The sequence below is a fragment of the Phyllostomus hastatus genome, unplaced genomic scaffold (assembly GCF_019186645.2).
Source record: "Phyllostomus hastatus isolate PE091 unplaced genomic scaffold, TTU_PhHast_1.1 phas_contig_37, whole genome shotgun sequence".
NCBI classification, from domain to species: domain Eukaryota; kingdom Metazoa; phylum Chordata; class Mammalia; order Chiroptera; family Phyllostomidae; genus Phyllostomus; species Phyllostomus hastatus.
The window spans coordinates 11,660,719-11,686,291 of NW_025333867.1; the positions used below are offsets into that span (position 1 = coordinate 11,660,719).

Sequence of the window (25,573 nt, forward strand, 5' to 3'; positions counted from 1 at the left end):
AAACATAGGTATGAATAAAGCTGAAGAAACTTGTTCTTGACTCTGCAATCAAAGCAAAATTCATAAGCCTTCATACTTTAATTTCTATCAAAAAAAATTTGGGCATTCCTGCGATTTCCCCTTAGTTCTTTTCATCAGACTTAGGAAATAACTCTTGAAGTTTCTCTGTCAGTGATATAATGTGTGGGAATTAAATTAGTACATGTTGAATTCATTTAGAAAAGAAAACCCCAAATCATTGTTCAATTGTAATTATCAGAATTTGAATGAAGTAGACTTAGAAGGAAATTGAGAGGTGGGCAGGAGGATTCTCATTACATTCATAAATATATAGATATAAAGAATCTGCTAATAATAAATAGATCAAATAAAACACAAGACTAAGAATTGTTCTCTGTCAGTGGGCAGGAGGCTGCAAGAATCCATCTGTTTTCCAAGAATCTTAATGATTAAATGCCAACGCATTAAGTAATTGAAGATCTTCCAGCTCAGTATGATTTTCTGGCAATACCATTTAGTAGCTATATTAATACTCCAGACAAAATAATTTTACCTATTAATTTACCAAAAAAGATTCAGCTGAAGGAATGTTTTTGGAAGCTTCTTGGAATTGGTGTGTTATGCTTTTACTGAAAATTGTCTGAATACTTCTATCATAAAACCATTTCAAGTAGAATACTTACTAGTTGATGGATTTAATGAGAATTGCTAAGTTTACTTTCTGTTTATTTATTCTATGGTTTTTAAAAAGAGTTTTTCTTTTAAATTGGTGAAAAGGCAGTGTTTCCTGTTTTTCTTTGGGGTACAGGTATTTTCTATGACAGACTCATCTTTGAGACCACACCTCTGTGTATGTTAAATATATATATATATATATATATATGTAGAATACACAAATGTGTAGTAAGCCAGGCCAGACTACACAAATAGCTTGTCCAACTTCATAGCCAGTGGGGACTTGGGTTCAGATTATATTGTTTTCACTTTAATTTAAAACAAGCCCTGCAAAGAGTGTATGAGGTAAGGATGCCATATTAGTTTCTCACAATAGGGTTACAGCTGAATGGAGGAGCTTATATCTTTTGAAACATTAATTCTGAGGAATAAGCCATCTAAGAGTCTACTTGCTACTATATGAGGCAGGTCTTTTGATGCTTTTTCAGTTTTTAGATTTTCCTGTTCTATGTTTACCTTGTCATTGGCCCAAGACACATCAACAATGGTCTATGCTATGTAGTGTGCTGCCTGCCATTTCGAAGGTAGTTAGTGTTTGTTTCAGCTCTGTCTTTAGATGAAATATACCTCTGATCTCACTAGACTCATATCATATTACTATTAGGACTCCTTTTATTGGCTGTCCATTTAATTGTAGGCTGTCTGAAGGCAGAGACCTGCCCTGTTGAGTATTTGTGCTGAGCATCATTAGACAGTTCTTGGAGAGCAGCCACAGAATTAGCACACAGTGGACATTCAGTAAACGTTGACTGGATGAACAAGTACAAGTTTAAAATATGCTCCTAAGTAATGAACCATGCCTTCCTTATATAGGACAACCGAATTTAAAGCTTCTCACAACTCATAATATAGCCAAAGGACTAACGTGCTCAATAAATAAAGAGGTTCTACAGGCCACAAAAAAGGAAGTCTGAATGGCTCTTAAGCATTTGAATAGGTACTCAACCTCAGTCATAATGAAAGCTAAAAAGGCATTGTAACGCTATAATGTGATACTAGTTAGGCAAAAACTGCTAGTGTTGTTTTGGGTTTTATGTGTTCTGTTTGTTCATTGCTGAGGTTATAAGGAAGCTATAACTTCTATGTGTTGTTTGTGAGTATGTAAATAATCCCTTAAAGATCAGTTTAATAATACCTATTAAAACTACAACTTTATGTACTCTTGGACCTAACAATTCCTCTTCTGCACTTACATAGATAGTCCCCCGCTTAATGATGGATCGACTTAGTGATATTTCAGCTTTACTATGGTTTCAGTGCAACACACATTCAGGAGAAACTGTACTTGTGATTTTGAATTTTCATTTTTTTTCCTGGGCTAGCAATGAGGCAGGAGGTAGTCAGGAAGGAAGCTCCAGAGGCCCCGCAGGGCTGAGGTAGAAAACACCTATACATGACAAAGACCCCCTAAGACGGGTTGTTCCTGTTTTCTGGGATAACTCTGAATCATAGAATGCGCCTGCGCGCTACCCCTGATTCATTATAATATCATTATAATGAAATAACATTGTGGGACTCCCTTCTCCAGTAGCCAATCAAGAAAGTCATGGGAAACCACACATGCGCAGTAGCTTTGAAATCCAACTCCTTGTACCTGTGCAGGAAAAAGCCCGCCAAAGACTAGCAGGGGGCTTCTGCCTCTATAAGAATAGAATCCCCCCAGCCCACGTGCCCTTTTTTTTTTCCTCTGCTCAGAGCTGGCTCACTCCCGTGTCCTGTGGTGTGTACTATCACTTAATAAACCTCCCCTCTTTCTTTATGCTATAAACTTTGTGTGTTCGGTTCAATTCTTTGTCCTCGATCACTAAGAACCTGGTTACCTGTGCACACCTGTGCACACCTGTGACAGTTTTTGGCGAGCCAGCTTAGGAGAAGACACCGGAGTGGTAAGCCCCCCTTTGCTGCTCTGACACCCGGGATGCCCTTTTCCGTTATCACCTATTCTGTTTCGGTGACTCTGATGTTCCGTGATGGAAGGTCGGCCGCTAATTTGCGGGCACAGGTCGGGCAGTTAAAAGCCACAAGGGCGCCCGCCGCTTGAAGACTCCTGTGATAGGATAACTTGGATGCGGAACGGGGTTAGCCTTAGTCCCCGCCAGGTACAAGAAAATGTCTGTACAACGGTCAGGCACACTGTGGAAAGCACAAAACACTGCCCCCACCCCCGCGGCCACTTCCCCCAGTAGGCATAGTCGGACCTTCCAAGCGGGATATCAGTCACCACCTCACCTGCACTGTGACTTCCTTTTGCATTCTTTTCATCAGGCCCACGGACAGTCTTTTATGCTTTTCCTCCCCAACTGACTTCTGATCTTTATACCTTCACTCACACCCCACTTGCCTTTTTATGTATGAAGGGTTCCTGCTGTCTTTGTACTAAGATATCTACCTTGGGGTCATTGTTAGGCTAGCACTAAGTACAGTTGCAGGAATGAGCCACTCCCATCTTTGCCACGTGTATACTATCATTGTAAGCAGCAACATCGCTCAGAACTGCACAACAGGTACCTGCTGGTCGCTGGTTACTAGAACGGCTGCATAGAGCCACTTTTACCTAATTAATTGAATTTGGAATTCTAAGGTGGTTTACTTGTTTCTATAAGGGTATTTTAATTTCCCCTCTCAGTTCATTGTCCCTCCATGAGATACGCCTCCAGTATGAAGGGTGGTGTTTTAGACATGGCATGAGGTCCCTTCTGGGAGATTTCAGACGCAGGCACAATTTCTTAAAGCTCTGGAAAATTACATAGAATATTTAAGGGTCTTCTTTGTGATCTGGAAAGGAGTCATTTTATAATAAGGTCATCTTGGTGCTCCTCTTAATGGTTTACAGGGCCAGAAATTATTTTTTCTAGTAAGACACTTCCTTTTGCCCCAGATCTTAAAGCTTACAGGAAAATGAGGGTCCCCCGTAGATGAAGAATACAGAAATGGAAATGTACTAGGGCCACAAGGGTAGAGTCTGGGATTTTCAGGATTATAGGCAGTTGCTCAAGAATGCAGGACTGGTTCCTTCCCAATAGTTAGAGACAAAAGTAGACTGTGGTGATTCTCTCAAGTCTTTTCGATTTCTGTCGGCCGACACTCACTAGGATTTCTTTCGCCAGAGACGTCTGGTAGTTCGGTGGGATCCCAGGGGACGCCCTGTGGCCCACTAGGAAGCTCCTGAGGCAAGAGAAGGGGGGACGCCTCTTGATTGCAAGGGAGTATTTTTCTCACTAGAATCTCTTTCGCCAGAGACGTCTGGTAGTTCGGTGGGATCCCAGGGGACGCCCATGGCCCACTAGGAATCTCCTAAGGGCAGCAAAGAGAGGGACGCCTCTAGTCTGCAAAGGAGTATCTTTGTGTTTCTTCTCTCTTAGGATCACCGCAGTCGAGATGGGAACTACATCTTCCATCCCTTCCAAATCACCATTGGGTTGCATTCTTAGCAACTGGGATAAATTTGACCCCAAAAACTTAAAAAAGAAGAGATTAGTTTTCTTTTGTAACACTGTTTGGCCCCAGTATAAATTAGGGGGTGGAGAGATATGGCCTGAGAATGGGAGCACAAATTATAATACTATCCTACAGCTAGATCTATTTTGCCGGAGGGAAGGCAAATGGTCTGAAGTTCCTTACGTGCAGGCGTTTATGGCTCTGTACCGAGATCCCTCGCTTTTGCTCCAGCCCCACCCTGACAAAACCTACAGGCCCAAGTGTTGATCAATTAGAAGATACCCTCCTTAGCTCCCCACCTGTCTCTCAAGGGAGATTAAGGGAACCCCAGAGTTCTGAAGTCTCTGCCCCTACCTTAGAGGGAGCGACCTCTCCACCACCTTATGCTATGGATAACCTAAAGCCACCAGCTGAGGAAAAACCCAGCCCTGCAGGACATACTAGAAGTGGCGCTTCTTATCTCCCCTACCACCTCTGCACTCCTACCCTTGAGGGAGGTAGCAGGCCCTGAAGGTGCTATAAGGGTACAAGTGCCATTCTCTATAACTGATTTACAACAATGTAAAGACAGGCTAGGGAGTTTTTCAGAGGACCCTTCACGTTTCACTAGTAATTTCCAGACTCTTACTCTAGCATTTAGTATGTCGTGGAGGGATTTGTACATAATTCTGACCACCTGCTGTTCCCCAGACGAGAAACAGCGGATCTGGGAGGAGGCTCGTAAGTATGCAGATCAGCTGCATACCCAGAACCCTGGCACTAACCAGCCAGCTGCCCAAGCTGTCCCGGACCAGGAACCTAACTGGGAGTACAATACTCAGGCAGGGATCTGGAGTAGGGATGCAATGATAGATTGCTTACTGGCAGGAATGAGAAACTGCATCAAGAAACCTGTGAATTATGAAAAGGTTAGGGAAATCTTTCAGGGCAAGGAAGAAAACCCAGCTCTCTTCAGAAACAGACTAGTAGAAGCCTTCCAAAAATATACAAACTTGGACCCTTCATCCCCGGAGGGTCGAATCTTGATAGGGCAGCATTTTATAATTCAATCTGCCCCTGATATTCGCAGGAAGCTTCAGAAATTACAAATGGGCCCGCAGACCCCCTTAGATCAGCTCATGGATACAGCCTTTTCAGTCTTTAACAATAGGGATTTGGAGGAAAGAAAACAGGGAAAGAAGGAAAGGGAGAGGCAAGCAGAGCTCCTTGCACTAGCCTTTAGTAGTGCCATTGGCGGAAACCAGCCCCATCAGGGGAGCTCGGGAGGCGGCAAAAGGATCAGACCTGTTATAAGTGCAAGCGCCCTGGACACTGGTCAAAGAACTGCACTCAGCCACCTCCGAGGCCCTGTCCTCTATGCAAGAACTTCAGTTCTGATCCCTGGCACTGGAAGGTAGACTGCCCCCGCTCCCATAGTGGAAAGGGGTCATCTCCCAAGGCCATGGCTACTCTTGAGGACTGAAGGTGCCCGGGGAACAGGTCGGCCCCAGGGAATACTCCATATTCCCATCTCTACCGAGGAGCCCTGGGTAACTCTAGATGTGGCAGGTAAGAAAATCGACTTTCTTGTTGATACAGGGGCCACTTACTCTGTCCTTAACTCTTACTCTGGACCTCTTTCCTCCAAATCAGTTAAGGTAATGGGGGTCGAAGGAAATTCTAAGGCATATTTTTATACATTCCCTATCACTTGCCAATTTGAGAGTCGAATATTCAAACACTCCTTTTTAATTGTTCCTCAGTGCCCTATTCCTCTGTTAGGCCGGGACCTTTTAGCTCAGATGGGAACCATCTTGTTGTTCCCTGAAGTGCCATTTGAGTTAAGTAAGGTGATGATAATCAGTAGTGTTCGAAATCAGGAAGAAATCCCAAGTTCAGTTCTGGATGCAGTAAACCCACTAGTTTGGGAGTCAGGGATTCCTGGAAGAGCAAAGACTGCATTACCGGTTAAAATCCAGTTAAAATGAAAATGTCTTTGTTGTTTCTATTAACCATTCTCTACTCGCCTGCACCCTGTATAACGGAATGGGATGAAAATTTTCTAGTGAATGCTTCTCGAACCTTAGCAGCAGGAGAAAACCTGGCCCAATGTTGGATATGTCATCCTAACCCGGAAACTCCTTCCAGATATAATACTCATATAAAAGCCTACCCAATAGCTAATGAATCCTTAATCAGTGCTTTGAATTCCTCTGCCAATTACACGTGTTCCTCTTTTTCTTTAAGAGTCACATGGGAGCGAAATCCTCCTTTGTGTTTCCATATGACCCCACTAGAATTAAAGCCATTTAATTACTCCAGCACCTCTCTTAAGTGCAACAGTACGATGGGATGTACCCCATGTTATAATAATACTCATACAAGGGCCATTGACCCATTTAAAGCCCTGGCTTCTCTTTCAAGTTCCAGCTTTCTAGAGAATCATTCTGAGGAAGAAATTTTCAAACCTTTAAATTGGTCACATATAGTATGCTACCCGAATTATGATTCTAACTGTATTCCTAATAGTACCCATTGTTGCTTTGACAAAACTCACAATGCAGATACAAACGATACTTCTAAATGTGTTACTTGGAAATTAAACCAATCTCTTCAAGGAGTATTAGCAAAATTTCTACCACCTCCTGCAGGGGGGAAAGATCAAGGAAATAACTTAGGCCCTTTTAAGGACTGCCTTTCCCCCCTTGCCATATGCCCTCCTTAACAAATATAACTCCACTAATGCCACAGTTATTGCAGCACCCCCGGGGCTTGTCTGGCTATGTGGGACTCCCAATAACTGGCTAACGGATCATTCAGAACTTCAAGAAGCTATTGCTTATACTCATCTCAGCAACTCTAAACATGGGGGTGACTGTACCTTAGGGACCTTGGCACCCCAAGACCTTACTGTTATAAATATAACCATGGGTCCTGGGAGTCCATCTCTCAGCAGAAAAAAACGAGCTTTTGGTCTAGTAGTGGCTGGAGCTGCTGCCACTATAGCCGCTGCAGCCCCCTGGGGAGGCTTCGCCTATCATGAGGCCACTCTAAGGGAACTCACTAAGATTATAGAAGAAATCTCCAAAGATACTGCTGGTACTCTAGCTGGACTCTCAAGATCAGTAGACTCATTGGCAAATGTAGTCATGGATAACCGCCTTGCCCTTGACTATCTTCTAGCAGAACAAGGAGGGGTATGTGCTGTTATCAATAAAACCTGCTGCACCTATGTAAATAACTCTGGAATGATCGAAACTAACATAAAGAAAATTTATGAACAGGCAGAATGGCTACATAAGTATAATCAACAGGGCCAAGGGATTAAGGAAGCCCTGACCTCCTGGTTCCCTGGCTTAACATGGTTATTACCCTTCTTAGGGCCCTTAATAACACTGCTGGTTTTACTACTTTTAGGACCTTGCTTATTTAATCTACTTGTTAAATTTGTTTCTTCTAGACTTAAGCAGTTCCACGTCAAACTGATGACGCTCCAAGGTTTCCAACCAATCCCTGAGAACGATGTTGAAGCTGACCAACATACAGCATCTGCGGTGGCCTCAGGAATTCCTCCTCAACCTCTAGATAGAATAGGGCGAGAGTTCCGTGGTTCTCAATAGGCAGGGTCTACTGTCCAATCTAAGCCTGAAGCAGCTATGGAAGACGGATCTTCATCCTTCAACAACCCCAAAAAGATTTTTGAGAACCATGTCTCTCAGGGGGGAAGTTGAGGCAGGAGGTAGTCAGGAAGGAAGCTCCAGAGGCCCCGCAGGGCTGAGGTAGAAAACACCTATACATGACAAAGACCCCCCTAAGACGGGTTGTTCCTGTTTTCTGGGATAACTCTGAATCATAGAATGCGCCTGCGCGCTACCCCTGATTCATTATAATATCATTATAATGAAATAACATTGTGGGACTCCCTTCTCCAGTAGCCAATCAAGAAAGTCATGGGAAACCACACATGCGCAGTAGCTTTGAAATCCAACTCCTTGTACCTGCGCAGGAAAAAGCCCGCCAAAGACTAGCAGGGGGGCTTCTGCCTCTATAAGAATAGAATCCCCCCAGCCCACGTGCCCTTTTTTTTTCCTCTGCTCAGAGCTGGCTCACTCCCGTGTCCTGTGGTGTGTACTATCACTTAATAAACCTCCCCTCTTTCTTTATGCTATAAACTTTGTGTGTTCGGTTCAATTCTTTGTCCTCGATCACTAAGAACCTGGTTACCTGTGCACACCTGTGCACACCTGTGACAGCAATATGCAATGTGACACTGTCTTGTGATGCTGGCAGCATGGTGAGCCACAGTTCTCAGTCAGCCAGGCAGTAAGTCATTGGGTAAACAGTTGATACTCTGAGTCTATAGTGTATTGTGTTGCCAGCAATTTTTGGATGTTGGCTTCTGAACACGGTTAAGGTAGGTGAGGCTAAGCTAACATTTGCTAGGTTAGATGTATTTAGTGCCTTTTCGACTTACGATATTTTCAACTTACAATGGGCTAATTGGGATGTGGCCCATTGTAAGTTGAGGAGCATTTGTACTTGTACACATGCTGATATGTAGCTTATTGGTTGAAGCATTAATGTTAACTGGAAAAGATTAAAAACAGTCCTATCCATTAGAAGGAGGCTTACTAATTATGAAACACTATGTAATTGGTGAGGGAGAAAAATAGGAAGCATTTATGTATGAGTATGGAAGAACTCTAGGACTCATTGTTAAACGATAAAAAGCTATGTCAAAAGAGTGTTTTAGTACGCTTTTATTTGTGTAAAAGAACATTTGAGTGGGGGCAAAATACATATTTCTTTTTGCCTTTGTATGTAAAAGACATTTCTGAAAGAATCACAAGAAACTATTAACAGTGGCTTTTTATGGTTGGAATTATGAACTGTACAATGGGGGATGAGAGGGAGTGGTAGTTTTCTTTTCTAACTATATATTCTTAGAAAATTATTAAATATTTTAAAATAAATAAAATCCACCTTTCCTCCCCTAGAATAACAAGGATAATATTACACCACAAGTTTTTTTGCCTGGAGGTATTTTTAAAGGAAACTGGTAGTTAATGGAGAAATTAATGGAAGTTCCCTTTTTTGACTTGCTTTGAAGTTGCCAAATAGAAGTTAGAAGTTGACCCCAGAAGGGCTCCTCATGAGTGCTATGCAGTTGGACAGTGAAGAAGCAAGCCTCTGCCTGCCTGTGTTAGAGGCTCTGAAGCAGAACAACAGGGCCAGGAAGCAGGGCATGGCAGGGAGAGAAGCAGGAAGAGAGTGTGATTAAGAAAGGTAGAAGAGATGGGAAAGTGATTCACACTCAGTGAATTACTACGTTTGTTTTTATTCTCACGGATTTATTCTTCCTCTAAGAATCCTATAAGATCTTGTTTCCCACTTACTACAATAACTACATTAAATTACATGTAACCCCAGAGGCTTCGATATTTTTATTTTTTTCATAAATTTCTTTGTTATGGGAGGAGTTTATTACATGATTGTGCTTGAATATGTTCCTTTGTGATAGGTTGACTTCTTGCTGACTTTTCACTACATAAGAATGTATAATGGCATTTCTAATAAGTTGATATTAGTTACAAATTTAAATATTGTCTAGAGGCCAATATTTATTGCCTTAGCTGTTTGAAGGCATGACTTTTTAGAGATATATAGGATCCTGAAGACAACAAGGTTGAAAAGCCAAAGGATCCTACTCTATGAAGTCTTCCCTGCTCCTGCTTCTGTGCCCTTCTGGTCTGACATCCCCTCCCTTGCCTTTCATAACCTGTGGGAAAGCTGGGGCCTCTGGTGAGAGTGTGTTCTGCACAGGCAGGCACTGCGAGTGCAATATGAAGAACGGAATAGTGGGCTTTCAGTATATTAAAACTCTGCATCCAAAGTGGAACACATTTTTGGGTGAGGGAGTGGCAATATGGTTGTTTAAATAGATTTTTATTCCTGATTCAAAAGTATACTCAAAGTGTTTTATTCTTTACCTCCCTTAGCATGGAGATACAAATGTCCCCACCGGGTAGCATTTGTTGAAAAATTGACCAAGCTTGTTTTAAGTCAGCTGCCTAACTTCTGGAAACTTTGGATTTCATATGTTAATGGAAGCCTTTTCAGTGAGGTATGTATCCTAATATGACTATAGATGTAGTTAAGTAATTGTGAATTTTTAGTCTTAAAGATTCTGAAGTGGCTTTTTTAAAACCTTAAAGGCCCAGCACCTGTAACTATTGTCCAATATTTAAAAATTACTTAAAAGCACTGTAAAGCCCTAACATTTAATAGCTGTATGACTTTGAACAAGTTAATTGTTCTGGGATTCAGTTTCCTCAACTGTAAAAAGAAAATATTAAGTGCATCTGTTTCAAAGGGTGATTGTGAGGATTAAATGAGATAGTCAATTAAAGAAAATTCAAAATATTTTCAAGGATTCTGAATTAAGTGCCAGTCAGGTCAAATTATGTGTGAAATTACTGTGTACTATGAATAAATGATAAAATAAGGATAAAATGCTTGCAGCTTGTACACAGATTTGAAGTAATTCATATAATTTTGGAATTTCCTAGTTTGAAAGAATTAAAGATTCTTTTATTTAGTTCTTATATGATCATTCTACAGAAGTTATTATAAGCCTTTATATTTTTACAGATCACACATTTACTTAGTATCTTAATCATAACATAATTGGTGTCATAGAAGTTATGATCATAAAGTAATGACTCTGACTTATTCTGTATTCCACCTGGAACTTAGATTCATCATTCTGTAGTCCCATTTCAAGTTCTCCATGAAAGGCCGCTAGGTCCTGGCATATATACTGTAGTACCCTTTGCCTCCACTTGTAACTTGGAGAAGGCAGCTCAGGTTTCAAGTCTCCAAAGAGAACTGTTTATAGCCCTGAGAGATCTGGGGATATAGGGATCTTCCTGATGGTAAAAGCTATTTCCTATATCTTTTGTACTTGTCAACACAAAAATGGATGGGGAAAAGGGCTAAAAAGTTTTTGGTTTTTTGTACTAAGGCGTACGTTTGTGGTTCAAGACCTCTAGTCCTTGGTAAAAAGTGGTTGTATATGTTGGGTACTCCAAACGTCCATCGAGTCTTGTTTGTGGCATACATTCATGCTGCTCTTAAAGAAGGATTGTTCATTTTATTTTTTTGTTTTTTCCATTGTATATTTAATTCTTCTTTGTCCACTGTCTCTTTTTAACCTAGTAGATTCCTAGATTCTTCTTTATGAGAATGGTTAGTTATCTAAACCATAAAATTTCTTTAGTGCATGAAAAACACAAAATCAGTAATGCATAAAAAAACAACTTTCTTAGAAAAATCATTCCTTTAAGCATTTCTTTAATTTCAGGAGTGTATCAGTTACTATACTTTCTAAGTGAACTTTCAATATTATAGCAATTACTAATGTATGTCATAACTTTTGTTCTTTTTGTATCACTTGGTTATACAAAAAGGTCCATTGAAAATTAACTATACAGAGAAAGTCAGTCTTCCATAAAATAAAGTGGAGTTTGGCTGACATAAGTGCAAAATTGCTTATTGCTGGCCTAGAAAGAAAATGCTTTAAATGTCAATTTTCCAGGTGTCATGAAAAAGTTTTCTCAATGTACAGCTTTCAGACATTTCCCCATCAATTTACATTTTTATTCATCTCAGCTGGATGGGAGTGGTGTGGCTATGCTGAGAACAGGTTTGGGTTCTCGCCCTTTCCCACAGTGGAAGACAGCTGCACCATTCCCATGGTGCCATAGGTGACTCTTTTAATCTGCTCCATTTCTAACTCAGATTCCTAGGATTAGATACGAGGACTAGAAAGGTTAGATACTTCCTTATTGCTGCCTTAGACAAGGAGTATTAACACTTTTTCTTATAGAACACTAGTGTTGAATTAGAAACACCTAATATTTGTCACCTATTAGCTATGACCTTAGGCAAATAACTTTACTTCTCTGTGCCCACTCCATCGGGCTGGTTTGAGAATTAAATGAGTTAATATAAGTGAAGTGTTTACTTATTACAGTGTCTAGAAGATAAATAATAATTTGCTTATATTATTTGGAATAAATATATACTCTGGTATTTGAAATCTCATTGCCTTGGAACATAATAGGTTTTCAGTGAACCAAGTTTCATAGCATTAAGAAATACTGGTCTGATGAACTTCTAGATTAGTGTTGAATAATAACAAGATGGATTAACTCATCTGAAGAATTATTCCCTTAGGAAATGGATTTAAACCTAGTTATTTTCCTGCCAAATGCTTTTTCCTTCTGATTGGATCAGTTTCCATTGGTGGCCCAGCATAGATTGACATTAGTGGCCTTATTGTGTGTCTTTTTAGAGTTTGTAAAGTTCCCAAATGTTTTTCGCCTTAGATATTTTAGTGAAAAGGAAGAAATTTTCCTTCCTTATAGGTTACACCTAGTTGTGAAACAATAGTAGTACAAAAAAATAGTTTTTTATCAGTTTTACTGAGTTGGTTATGCCTGTGGTATTTCTACTTATTTATACTTATGCACTTATATATTTAGGCATATTTTTAAACTATTTACCCTCTCTCGAAAAGCTAGAAAGACACCAAAGGGCAGTAGACAGGAATGAAGGAGTTAGGAAAGTGGGTCCACGATTTCATTCTGTGAGGGAAATCCAGACAATTAAATTAAACTGGGAAGAGTCTTGGGCTTTGACAGTTGCTATTTAATCTCATACAAGAGAGCTCTGTAATATTTAAATACAACTTACATGAAATTTCTTATTTTTCTTGTTATAGAACTATTTTACTTTATTAAGAGTTTATCCGTTAAAGATTTAGATGGAGTTTTCAGCAGTTTAAAAAATAGTCAGTTCTTCCAACCAGTCAAGCCCGTGTGAAGTAACATATGTGAATCAAAACAGTGAAATCTAGCCGTTGGTCTCACCACAAAGTAGTTTTGGTCTGTGTGTGCAGGAAAGACTTAAGGTTTTTAGTTAACGAAATGGTTAATAGTAGGTTAAGATCTCACCTTTAGATATATTTTAAATATAGTGTATTTTGGGGTGAAAATTTTTAAAGTACCCAAATAATTTTTAAATATTAGGAATAGAATTTTTTAAATTTTTATAATTTATAGTATATAGCACTTTATGTTCCAAAATTAGATTTTAAAAATAGAGCAAACTGTACATAATTCAATATGTTGAAAATGTTCAATTTCTGCATTACATTAAAATAATTTATATTGACAATTGCAAGGGGCATGCTTTAGAACCCATTCTCCTATCTCCTCCATTTTTCATATATTCAGAGACAGGTCCTTGAAGTTTATAAAATTATTCTGTGCAGTAGATGGCATCATGCATTCATTAGCACATGTTTGGTAGACAAAATTGTTCTGGCAAAATTTGGCCTTAATTTTGATATGATGATTGATTTTCACTTTTTTCTTTGATTTGAAAATATTTTGCAAAGGACTATGAAATAATCTTCCCATTGAACAAGCCCACTTTGTGAAAAGTTTAGTATTAGGTACTATGGGAGATAAAACTAGAAGAGATACCATTTGACAATCAAGATGCTTACCGTTTTATACTGGTATGACCCTTCATTGAGACAATTTATATCTTTAAGCGTTTCATCTCTTCCTCCACAGCACACTAAACCAGGTTTATATTAGGGTTTAGAGAAACAGAGCCAATAGGATGGTGATTCTATGTCTAACCATATATCTAAAGAGAAGTAGATTTACTTTAAGAAATTGGCTTACATGATTATGGAGGTTAACAAGTCCTGAGATCTGTAATCAGCAAGCTGGAGACTCAAGAGAGCCCCTTGTATAGTTCCAGTTTAAAGACCAGCAGGCTCAATACACTGGAATTGCCAATGTTTCAGTTCCAGTCTGAAGGCTGGAAAAGGCCAATGTCCCAGTTTATGCAGTCAAGCTATAGGAATTCCCCCTTACCCTGGCCTTTTTGTTCTAGTCAGGACTTCCACTAATTAGATGGGACCCACCTACACTGAGGAGGCCAAGCTGCTTCTTTTAGCCTACCAATTCAAATATTAATCCTATTCAGAGACACCCTCACAGACACACCCAGAGTAATGTTTAACCAAATTTCTGGGCACCCAATGGCCCTGTAAAGTTGACACAAAAATAGACCTCACAAAGTCCTTTACATAGATTTCACAGTATAGGATGATAGTGTTGTTCTCTGTTCCCTGACGCCACAGTAGGTGCTGGGCTCCTCAGCAACATCAGAATTCCACACCTAAAACAGTTTTCTCAACCCCCAACATTCACACAAAATTCTTAAACCTCTGCTCATCCCTTTGTTGACATCTTCAATCTCCAGGAGAAGTATTAAGTTTGTTGAACATTTCAGGAGCATATCACAGGATTATGCCCTGCAGCCAGGCTGCCCTGTGGAGATGCTGGAGTTCAAGTTTTTTAAAGAAGATCTTTTGATTAACCTAGTGGCATTCAGAGCCGTCATACTTTCTGAAATATATTCCAGGAGGTTCTGAAGAATCCTAACCCTTGGTGATAACTTTATTTCACCAAATATTGAATGTCCTGAATAGCCTCTTTGTGCTAGGTACTAATACATGTATACACACATTTTAATATACATATATACAATATAAGTAAAATAGTGGCCAAGATGAACATGACCTCTCCCCTCCTGTAGAGACAGAATGACAATTTTTGTTAAATTTTCCTAAATTTTGGTAACAGCTGAGAGTCTTAAATAATATCAGTAGTGGAATGGAAGTCAGGGAAGATTTCTATATGGAGATGATATTGAAACTGAAACTTAAAGCATAAGAAGGAAACAGCTATGCAAAGGATCAGAAAGAGTGCACTAGGCAGAGAGAATAGCACACCCAGAACTGGGGAAAGGGGTTTGGCAGAAAGAAAGTCACAGCATCCAGAGTGTGCCGAGCAGTGGTTGAGTATATTAGGAGGAACAAGATCTGAGGCTAGAGCAGCAGGCAGGGTAAAGAGTTTGTATTCTAAGTCACAGGTGGCAAACAAAACAAGGCCCATGAGCCAAATCTGGCCCCCCCCCCCCCACCTTGTTTCTGCCTGGTGGCGGCACCGAGCTCCTTGCCCCTAGTTAAGGAGTAGTTACATTTATACAGTCCTAAAATTACATTCAGGCCTTTGAAGACAGCCATGAGGCTGATGTGGCCCCCACTGAAAATGAGTTTGACACCCCTGTTTAAGTGCTGTGGGAAGCCATGGAGACTCTTGAAGTGGTGAAGTTACCTGACTGGATTTCTCTGTTTTAAAAAGACTACTCTGGTTGCTTGTTCAAGAATGAGTTGGCAGAGAACAAAAGGCAAGTTTGGTATGTTCTTGTGGCTGTCCAGCCAGAAAATGGTGGTTGGGTTACCGTTTTGGCAATAGAGTTGGAGAGAAAAGGATAAATTTTATTTGTATTTTGGAAGTAGTGTTGACGGTACTACTGATGGATCACATGAAGATGATGAGGACAGGGATTCACATACAACTTTCATGGGCTCCCAAGTGAGTAGGTGCTGTTTTCAAAGTCAGAAAGACATGAGAAAGAACATACTTGGAGGAAAATAACAGTTTTCTGTTTTATTCTGTTGCATTTGAAATTCTTGTGAGTTATTCAAGAAGAAATATTCAATATCAGAAGAAAGATTTGGGTTGTATATATAAATTTGGAAGTGTGATATATGATTTATAATAAATATCTATTTGGTCTTTGTCCCCATTTCTGGCACAGAGCTCCTAAAACCCTTGAAATTTCTGAAGTGAGAAATGATAAAGGTGTCTTCTGTTATGTTAATGACACAACTTAGGTCCCCACCTAAGACTGGAGGGCTGGTTGCCCAGAGCACCAACTATGTGATTAGAGGGTTGTAACTTTCAGTCTCACCCCCCCAACCTCCTACATAGCTGGAGGTTGAGTTCAGTCACCAGTCACCAGTGATTTTAACAAAGCCTCTGTACAAAGTCAGAAGGAAGGGATCAGAGAGTTTCTGGGTTAATGAACACATAGAGATTTTGGGAGAGTGGCCTGTTCAGAGGGGGCATGGAAGCTTTGCATCCTTTCCCCATGCCCTATGCATCATTTCCATTGGTCTGTTGCTGGGTTATACTCTTTTGTAATAAACCAGTGATCTAATAAGTATTATGTTTCTCTGAGTTCTGTGAGCTATTCTAGCAAATTAATTGAATCTAAGAAGAGGTTTGTAGGGACTCCAATCTGTAGGCAGTCACCAGAAGCACAGGAGACAACCTGGGCTTGTGATTGGCATCTTAAACTGTGTGTCTGGGCTTGCAGGGAGGAAGGTCTTATGGGACTGAATCATTAACTGGAATCTGACTCTGGGGAGTGTCAGAACTGGGTCCTGGAGAATTATTTGTTGGTCTGAAGGAATCCCACCGCTCCCCATTTTCCCCTTCCACATACATAGTGGATTTGAGTGCAGAACCTGAAATAGGAAGGTATTAGAAATGGTATTTGAAGCTATGAGGATAAATTAGTATAGAAAAAAAGTACTTATGACATAGGCCTGATAAACTACCATTTAGAGAATAGCTCTTTATCACTTCATGAAGCAGGGGCCACATCTCTGCTTTTCTACACCTGGGCCACTAGATTACCAAGTATTATTTTGAATCAGAGCAGCATACTTGACAGAAACAGAAAGTAGGCTAACAGACATCAGGGCCATTTGGACTTACCTGAGTGGTCATGACTCAGATGGAAGTCACTCTTGACATCTCTCCCTTCTCACTGAAACACCCAGTGGAATCACTAGGTTCAGACACTTCTGCCCCAGAAGCTTGTATCTAAGCCATCCACAGGGATCCCCTATTCACTGTTGTAGCCTAAAACACTGTCATTGCTTCCCTGGGTTAGTGCAGTGTTCTTCTAGCTAGTCATGCTCTTAACCCTATCCCCCTCTACTCACTTCTCACAGGAGCTATAAAGCACTTCAGTATTTTCTCATTTGTATTAAAAATAAAGGGACAAAAACATCAATTTCTGAGTTAAATCTTAGTGCACAAAGAATTTTGAGTGTTGTTTGCCAATGAACTTAGGATTTTTCTTATTGAATTGTTATTGAGGTAAATTTTGGGTTTACCATTTTTTTAAAAACTCAAGTTTAAGTATTTTAAAGCAGAAGTGTGTTTCTACAAAGAAAAAATTATAAAAGCTGAATATATGTTAATAAATACTGATAAAATATGATAAATGCTGATATATATGATAAAAGCTGAATATGTTGCTTTATGTTAATAAAATACCAAAATTTTCTTTTATATTGCACCGTGTTGTCACTTCTTTATTTGGAAACTTTCTAAGGCATTTTATATAATAATATCTAGTTCTTAAAAATTTGTTAATAAAATGTTAACTGAAATCCAGTTGAATTGATTTTTCTTTAATCAATGCACTGTAGTCATCTACACATTACTTTAAGGAGAATTATCAGAAGAGAACGTGGCTCTCAGTAAACAGATAAAAAATTAATTTTAGAGTTCTGTAATATGTTTTCTCCTTAGACTGAAAAACCTTTGAAGAAAAGCAATGATTTATGATTTTTTAAAAAATAAAATGCCAGTTATAATGCTTATATTCAGCAATATTTGTTAGGGGAATGGAATATATGTCCTAAGATCAGTAGACATTATTCTGGAGTTTACTCTTTTTTACATTTCCTTCCTAGTTGGTGAGAAATGATGTTGAGAATGTTATCATGGGTATAATGCTTTTAAGCAGGGGTGTTTAACCTTTTACGTCTCTGGCCCACACTGGAAGAAGAAGAGTTGTCTTGGGCCACGCATTAAATATACAAACACTAACAAAAATCGATGAACAAAAAAGGGTCCATGCATAATTTTCGTGATATTTGCCATCACAGATAAGAAAAAAAGTCCTCATGTAATAGCACTAATTATACAGCGGGCCTTTGTATAATCTTTCAAAATCATCAACAGGTACCACATTTGTGATCACTAATATAGAAAATGTACATATCTAAGTAATAAAACATTACTGATGTTTTTGTTAATTTTTTTATTATAAAAGTAAAAGAGAGCATCATAAAACTAGTGGGATGTTTGACATTGTATTTGAGAAACTAGTACATCAATATCTGGTTTCATAGAAGTAGTTGCGTTTCTCAGTGAGTTCTCAAGGTGCTCATCAGATATTTTGGTTTTAATTTTACTCTTAATGTGTTTTATTCTTGAAAATAGTTGCTTGCCAATGTAGGTGCTGTCAAATAGCGATGACATGAATAAGGTGTGATTGTGAAGCCAGGGATATTTGTTTCTGGGAAAACAAGACCTATAACAGTCCAGTACAGAGACATGATCAGATTTTTCTTTAAGTTGAATGTCACATTGCATCTCTACGCATTCCATTTAATTGGCAGGTAACATACTTATGTCGACTGAAAATGGGAGTCTCAAATATAGCAAGTGATTATTTTCCCAGAAAACTTAAAATCTGTTTTCAAATTCTTGTATCAAATAGCAAAGCAAGGCTGCATATTTTTTTTTTTTTTTTGCTGTACACAGGAGTGTGTTTAGCTAACATGTCAAAATGCCTAAAATTGCCTGCTTTAATTTGAGCTTGCCATAATTTCATTTGGAACACTGTTATTGTTTGAAACATGGTATTGATAAGTTGGTTTTCACCTTGAAGATGCATGTTTAACAAATAGTGAAAGCATACATGTTTATTTTATGTGACATTGTGCCACATAATCACAAAAACAATCTCATAATCTTTTAGGTAAATGTATGATTTTGTGTTGGGCTGTATTCATAGTCATCCCAAGCTGCATGCTTGGACACTTCTGCTTTTAGGTTTAACCACTTAAAATTGTTGATGAAAATGACATTTGAAATTCCCCTACAAAAATAAGGTTGTTTCAATTAATACTTAGGTTCATTAATGGGAATTGTACTTAAATATTTTAGGAAGGTGAATATCTTCTTGTTTTAATAAGAAAGGTTTTTAGAATAGTCATCCTGTAATCAGAAATTTAGATTATTTCTTATACATTTCTTTAAATCAAGTTATAACTGTATTTCATCCTTTTTTATGTACAACTCCAAATTATTTATAAAGATAAATGTTTGTTTTTTAATTTTTAAGACTGCTGAGAAGTCAAGCCACATTGAAAGATCAAAGAATGTAAGGCAAAGACAAAATGATTTTAAGGTAAGAGATAAGTATGTAGACTTTTCCAACAGGGTAGGTTTTTCTCAATCATAGTAGAAGACTTTTATTTATGTTCAAGCTATTCATCATCATTCAAGCAGATTCATTCATTTGATGTAATCAAGTTAGTGACTTTTAATGAGGTTTGCTTATTTACTGTTGTCCAGAAAATGATTCAGGAGATAATGCATTGCCTTGTGAAGCTGATCCGTGGAGCGCTGCTTCCGCTCAGCATCCCAGAGGGTGGAATGAGGCAGTATGGAGGCTGGGAGGTGAAGTCTGAGCTGGATGGACAATGGCTTGCTCATGTCATCCAGACTGCAAGGTAAATATAGACATACTTGCCTGAAAAAGGTCAATATTTTTTGGTTGTTGAAAAGAATACTGAGGATGAGATAGGATTTTTAATACATTCTGTGAAGAATTTACTTTTACATCCTTTTGCCTCCACTGTTTTCCCATGTATCATCTCACAGGCTATTAAACTTTTCTAGTTCTATGTTTGATGAGAATGCCAGACTGGGTATGCATCTTTTATTGTTTAATTCAGTGTTACTGTTATATTTTAATCCCTCTTATAGTTTTACTTTTACCTTATTTTCAACATAATATTGTAGCATCTAAGCTCCATAATGAATCATTACAGGATGGCCAAACTGATGTGATTGTATTCTGCTCACTTTTGTTTTGTTGTGTTTGTTTTACAGGCTTACTTATGAATCATTGACTGCCCTTGAAATTCCTAATGACATGTTACAGACTATTCAGGATCTCATTTTGGATCTTCGAGTACATTGTGTGATGGTCACATTGCAACATACAGCAGAAGGTACAGTGGGGGAAATTGATGACATTTACTAGACAATGGTTATCTGAATATGCCACCTCTTTCTAGTTTTCAAATATTTGAAAACAAGAAATTACTTTTATGGAAATTTGAACATTTTAGACCATCTGTAGCTATTCAATATAATTTTTTTCCAGAGGATTTTTTTTTTTAAATTGGAGATGCCAGACTACAGAAATTAAGAAGGATCTACTTGAAAAATATTTAAAGATATAAAAATATGCTTATGGCAAAAGTTAAGTAGAGAAAGTAGAGTATAAAATGTATATAAAATATTTCAATTTTGAAAAAAGTATATGCATATTTTAAAAGTTTAATTTATAAATATCAATGTAAAATTAGAAGAAAGACTATTAACAGTGGTTCTTCATATGGTAGAAATTATAGGCAAAGCTCACTTTCTTCATACTTTCTAGAATTTGGGGGGATTTTTTACAAAGAGTTATAAAATAACAATTAAGATTATCTTTAGAAAGTAGTCGTTTAGATACTAAATGTTTTCAGAAACAAGAGCATTGTCATAAATGACATAAGCCATTACTGTCTGTCACCATATCTATATAGAAATGGTGACTGATACACTCAGTAAATGGAAATGAGATCAAGTCACATAAGAAACTGAGCAGTGTCCTCTTAATTCATCACCTCTTCCTTTTAGGGAACTGAAACACACTGTAATGCAAAAGGTTTGGACTTGCATTCCTTTAGCCAAGTGAGAATCAGACTGTCATTGTCAGGAATGTATGGGATTAAAATAGAATCTAAATTGTTCATTAGAAATTTTAGGGAAAAATAATGTTATTTTGTACATGTTTGATATTATCAAGAGTGCTGAAAAGCTAATACATTGTTTAAAGTTATTAAACCTAGCCTAGCATTCTCCAAATTGGGCTCTGTAGTCAAAAATTTTACTTACATTAATGTTTTATTAGAAAAATGCAGTGAATAATACACATTTAAATCCTTGACTCTACCAGAATTATATTCTGTACCTGCTTTTTTACAAACCTATAAAAAAGTTAAAAACTATAACCCATAGATTTTTATCTCTATAAAGTTCAGTGAGATAACTGCAATAAAAAGTACTTGTGCTTGTTCTCCTTATAGAAGTAAAGAGATTAGCTGGAAAGGAAGACTGGATTGTCGGTAATGAAGGCCTGACTTCTCTAGTAAGTTTAAATGCTTTTAAATGATTAATCATTAGTGTATGTTATATTCAAAATTAATGACTTATTATATTAATAAGGAGCATGTGCTCTCTGTATTATAATTCTAAATAATTTGTAGAAATAGAAAAATAAATTTTTTCTCAGTCATTTTTGCTGAACACTAACCACACGTTTGCTTGTTTATTTATTTTCTTGCTGCTCAAGTACAGTTTAACCATATATATTTAAAAATTAATGAAAGGTGGATTTCTTTTAGAATAATCTATTTTTATCCTTTATCACTTACTATTTTTGTTTGCATTGCATTTTTTAATAGATTATGTTTAATGCTAAGTTACCCAACAACTTGAATTTTTCAGAAAAGAGGGATAGAAAAAAAAATGATATTGCTGGCTCCTAAGCCAAAACAAAACAAATAAACAACAGCAAACTTCTCCAGATACATACACAGGTCAAGTAACTGTGATCTCTTCCTTCAAAAGAATCATCTATTTAAATGGGATGTTTAGGTTTTCAAAATACCTTTGAATATAGTTTCCATACTTTTTCATGTTTTATATCTGTGCCATGGACCAGAATCTGAGGAGGCAATTAGCAGTTTTTGCCTAGTTTGTAGAAAGGAAACTAAAATAAATGGTTTTGGTATGCCAAATTTGTAAAGTAGTGGTTGAATCACATTTTATGGGCTTTTTTTTTTTTACCATTTTTCAACAAAGTTAGTATATATCATTGACTATATTCCCTGTGCTATACATTATACCCCCGTGATTTGAATCAAGTTATTGAGAAGCAATAACCCCATGTAATATTTCTGCATTTCCTCTAATTTTTATACTTCTTGATAGCTTTTCTTGATATAGAGAGTTGAAGAATTTTTGTCAAGTTGAAATTTTTTCTCTTCTTCAAAGTTCATGGTTTCTTCCTAAGTTAATATAAATATATACAAATATACCTTCCTTTATATGTAACAGTGTGATTTATAACAGTAGTGCTTGCTTCCATATGTTTGTAAATTAAATCATGCTTGAAATTAAGGGAATGTATTAGTTTAATAAATAAATTATTTAATTCTAATTATATTTTAAAAGTTATTTTTTATAAAATACCTGTTTTGATTCATTTGTCTTATTCTGTTTTTCATAATGACTTACATTTAAAAAAACTAATAACTAATTCTGTCACACTAAATATTTAGAGGAAGGAGGTGTGGGGCAGATCTTGCACCATCCATTATGGCAGCCACTTTACATGTGGCTTGTGTAAAATACACATCAGATTTCAAAGACTCAGTACAAGAAGAAAGAATGTAAAATATCTCAACTTTTTATATTGATTACATGTTGAAATAATATTTTGGTATATTTCATTACATAAATTATAGTAACATTAATTTTTTCCTTTTAGTTCTCTTAATGTGGTTACTGGAAAGTCTGAAATTGTATGCATGGCTTGTGCTTGTGGCTCACATTATACTTCTGCTGTACTGCACTGGATTTAGAATCATAGTCTTATTCAGTCCTGATTCTGCTACATCATAGCCACGCAGTCTCCAAGAAGCCATTTAACCTATCTGCCCTAATTAAAGAAGCAGAACATTTTTTCACAGTGTTGCTAGCTAAAATGAAATGGGAATAAAGCACTGAACAACAAACCTTTGTATACTTATAGAGGAGTTTTACTTATTAAAATAATACCTGTAATACTGGGGCCACTATAATAATACCTTAAATATATATTATACTTCACTGTTTTCAAGCTCTTTCATATAACCCTGTACCACATAATTGTCACAACAAGCCTGAAAGAGAGGCCGAAAAGGAATCATTCAACCATCATACACTGAATAGCGTGCTACAGATGAAATAGGCCAGGGCACATTAGACAGCATGTTACTTGATGCTTGACTTTTGATATGTGTTTCAGATAAGACTTGTGCAAATGAAAAAAGTACGTATGTTTAAAAGAGCATCTGTTTTCATGAAAAAAATTGCACAAAACTTAGCAATGAAACAGGTATCGGCTTTAGCTCCTTCTTTAAACTAGTGTTCCTTGCACACACATTTAGCCTAGAATATACTTACCTGACTGCTGCCACATCTGGGTCCCAGTGTGTGCTTATGTGATAACTGCCAGTCCTGGAGCTCCAGTATGTGCTTACCTGATAGCTTCAACCCTGTGGTCCCAGTGTGTGCTTGCCTACCTGATAGTTTCCACCCTGTGGTCTCAGTGTATGCTTGTGTGTTAGCTGCCATGCCTGAAGTCCTAGTGTGTGCCTACCTGATAGCAGCCACACCTGGGCTCCAGGTGTGTTTTTAACTGATAACTGCCACATCAGAGGTTTCAGTGTGTTCTTGCTGATAGCTGCCATGCCTGATGTCCTAGTGTGTGTCCAGCAGATAGCTTCCACACCTAGGCTCCAGGTGTGTTCTTGCCTGATAGCTGTCACACTTAAGGTCCCAGTGTGTGCTTACCTGATAGCAGCCTCTTTGAAAATGCTTTGAGCCCTGACTGGTGTGGCTCAGTGGGTTGAGCTCTGGCCTGTGAATCAAAGGGACACTAGTTCAATTCCCAGTCAGAATACATGGCTGGGTTGCGGGCTAGGTCCCTGGTGGGGGGCATGTGAGAGGTAACTATATATTGATGCTTGTCTCCCTTTCTCCCTCCTTTCCCCCCTGTCTAAAAATGAATACATTAAATCTTTTAAAAAAAGAAAAAATGCTTTGAAATGATTATTATAAAATTATTTGTAGTCAATTTAAATTTTAACTATAATATAAGAAACTGTAACCTCTGTAACTAATTTTATGTTTGGTCTCCCACACACAAGTCACAAAACTAAACCCATCACACCTTATAGATGAATGACCCACAAGAAGTTACAGTTCTGGTGTCAGCCAGTCCTTCTAGTCAGAGTTTATTGAAGAAAGATACCAACATGATAGACTTGATAAAGCTGAGCATGATTTTAACTATTTAGCATGGACCTTGCTGAAGAGATAAAGTGAATCAGTACTTGGAATAAAAGTCTACGTACATCCCAGTTTTGAGTGTTGTAACTTAACTAACATTACTAAAACTCTTCGACTTTGAACAATGATTTAAATTACATGCCTCTAATTTATTTTTGTTCAAGTTTCTATAGTACCAGTCCCATTAGTTTGAAATGAGATTATGTTTTTCTTTCTCTGTGGTGGGGGTAAAATAACATTCCTTTATTATTATGCTAAATAAATGAACAGGCAGCTTTGCCTCATTATGACTATTCTTTCAGGTGAAGTATTACCTTTAATTTGTACTTCAGTGCTCTGAAATAGTTTATTTGAAAGCATCCTGTTTTTTTCATGTTGAAAATATTTTTTGCCTTTTTAAAATCTGGATAATTCTAAGAATTTTTTTCTTTCAGAAGAACTGGCATGATTTGTGATAATCCCTTATATCAACTAAATTGGTGATTCACTGGCAACATGCAGAGATAGCACTATTTCCGTTTAAAAAAAGAAATAGGTGTTTTGACTGTCATATACTTCTAGTTTAACTGAAACTACTCATTGGGCTCTCCAGTATTCTCTATCCATTTGTTGTATTAATAGATGTGTATATATAACAAAAATAAGAAAATCTAGTTCAAATTTAATATAAGATATTTCAATAACCACACATGAACTTTACCATTTAACTGCCCATAGTTGAATTTTGGATTTAATTGTTACTTACTATTTTAACATCTTAGATTTTCATCCTTTTTGAGTCAGGTACATTGGATGGATATGATCAGGTATCTAACAAACATTTTGGCTCTTTAAATATTCTCTGTGCAGTTGGTACTTCATCCTATAACCAGCCCCCTCCCCCCCAATATTCTTTATTTTTTGGTACTTCTACTTTTAAGTATTTTGTATGGTGCCCTCTGGTGGCTTCAAAGTGCAGCATTAAAGTTTTGAGGCACTATTTTAACTTTTCATTAAATCTGGGTTCCTTTTTGTTAGAAAATAAATGTGTCTTCTTTTCTTATTCCCCTTGTGTACAAATGTCTCTCTTTCCTTTTCTCCCCCAACTCCTCTAAAAATTAAAATGTAAACTGAGGCGAGGTTCCGACTCCAGATTTTTGCACAGAGATGATTTATTTGAACTTTGAGCCTTGGACAGTTCCATGCCCCTGAATGAAATGTAGATCCTTAGCTTTATCTCTTCAACTCCC

General features: G+C 37.7%; 1 protein-coding gene across 3 annotated transcripts in view; it reads left to right on the top strand.

Annotated features, from left to right (window-relative positions):
* Window positions 1-25,573, top strand: part of EXOC2 (exocyst complex component 2) — a 254,233-nt gene that overhangs the window by 142,361 nt on the left and 86,299 nt on the right. For all 3 annotated transcript variants that reach the window (XM_045841724.1, XM_045841722.1, XM_045841723.1), the window contains exons 13-17: window positions 10,152-10,276; window positions 19,294-19,359; window positions 19,527-19,684; window positions 20,067-20,188; window positions 21,314-21,375. In XM_045841724.1, the coding sequence (XP_045697680.1) occupies window positions 10,152-10,276; window positions 19,294-19,359; window positions 19,527-19,684; window positions 20,067-20,188; window positions 21,314-21,375 (533 nt within the window). The remainder of the gene's footprint in view (window positions 1-10,151; window positions 10,277-19,293; window positions 19,360-19,526; window positions 19,685-20,066; window positions 20,189-21,313; window positions 21,376-25,573) is intronic.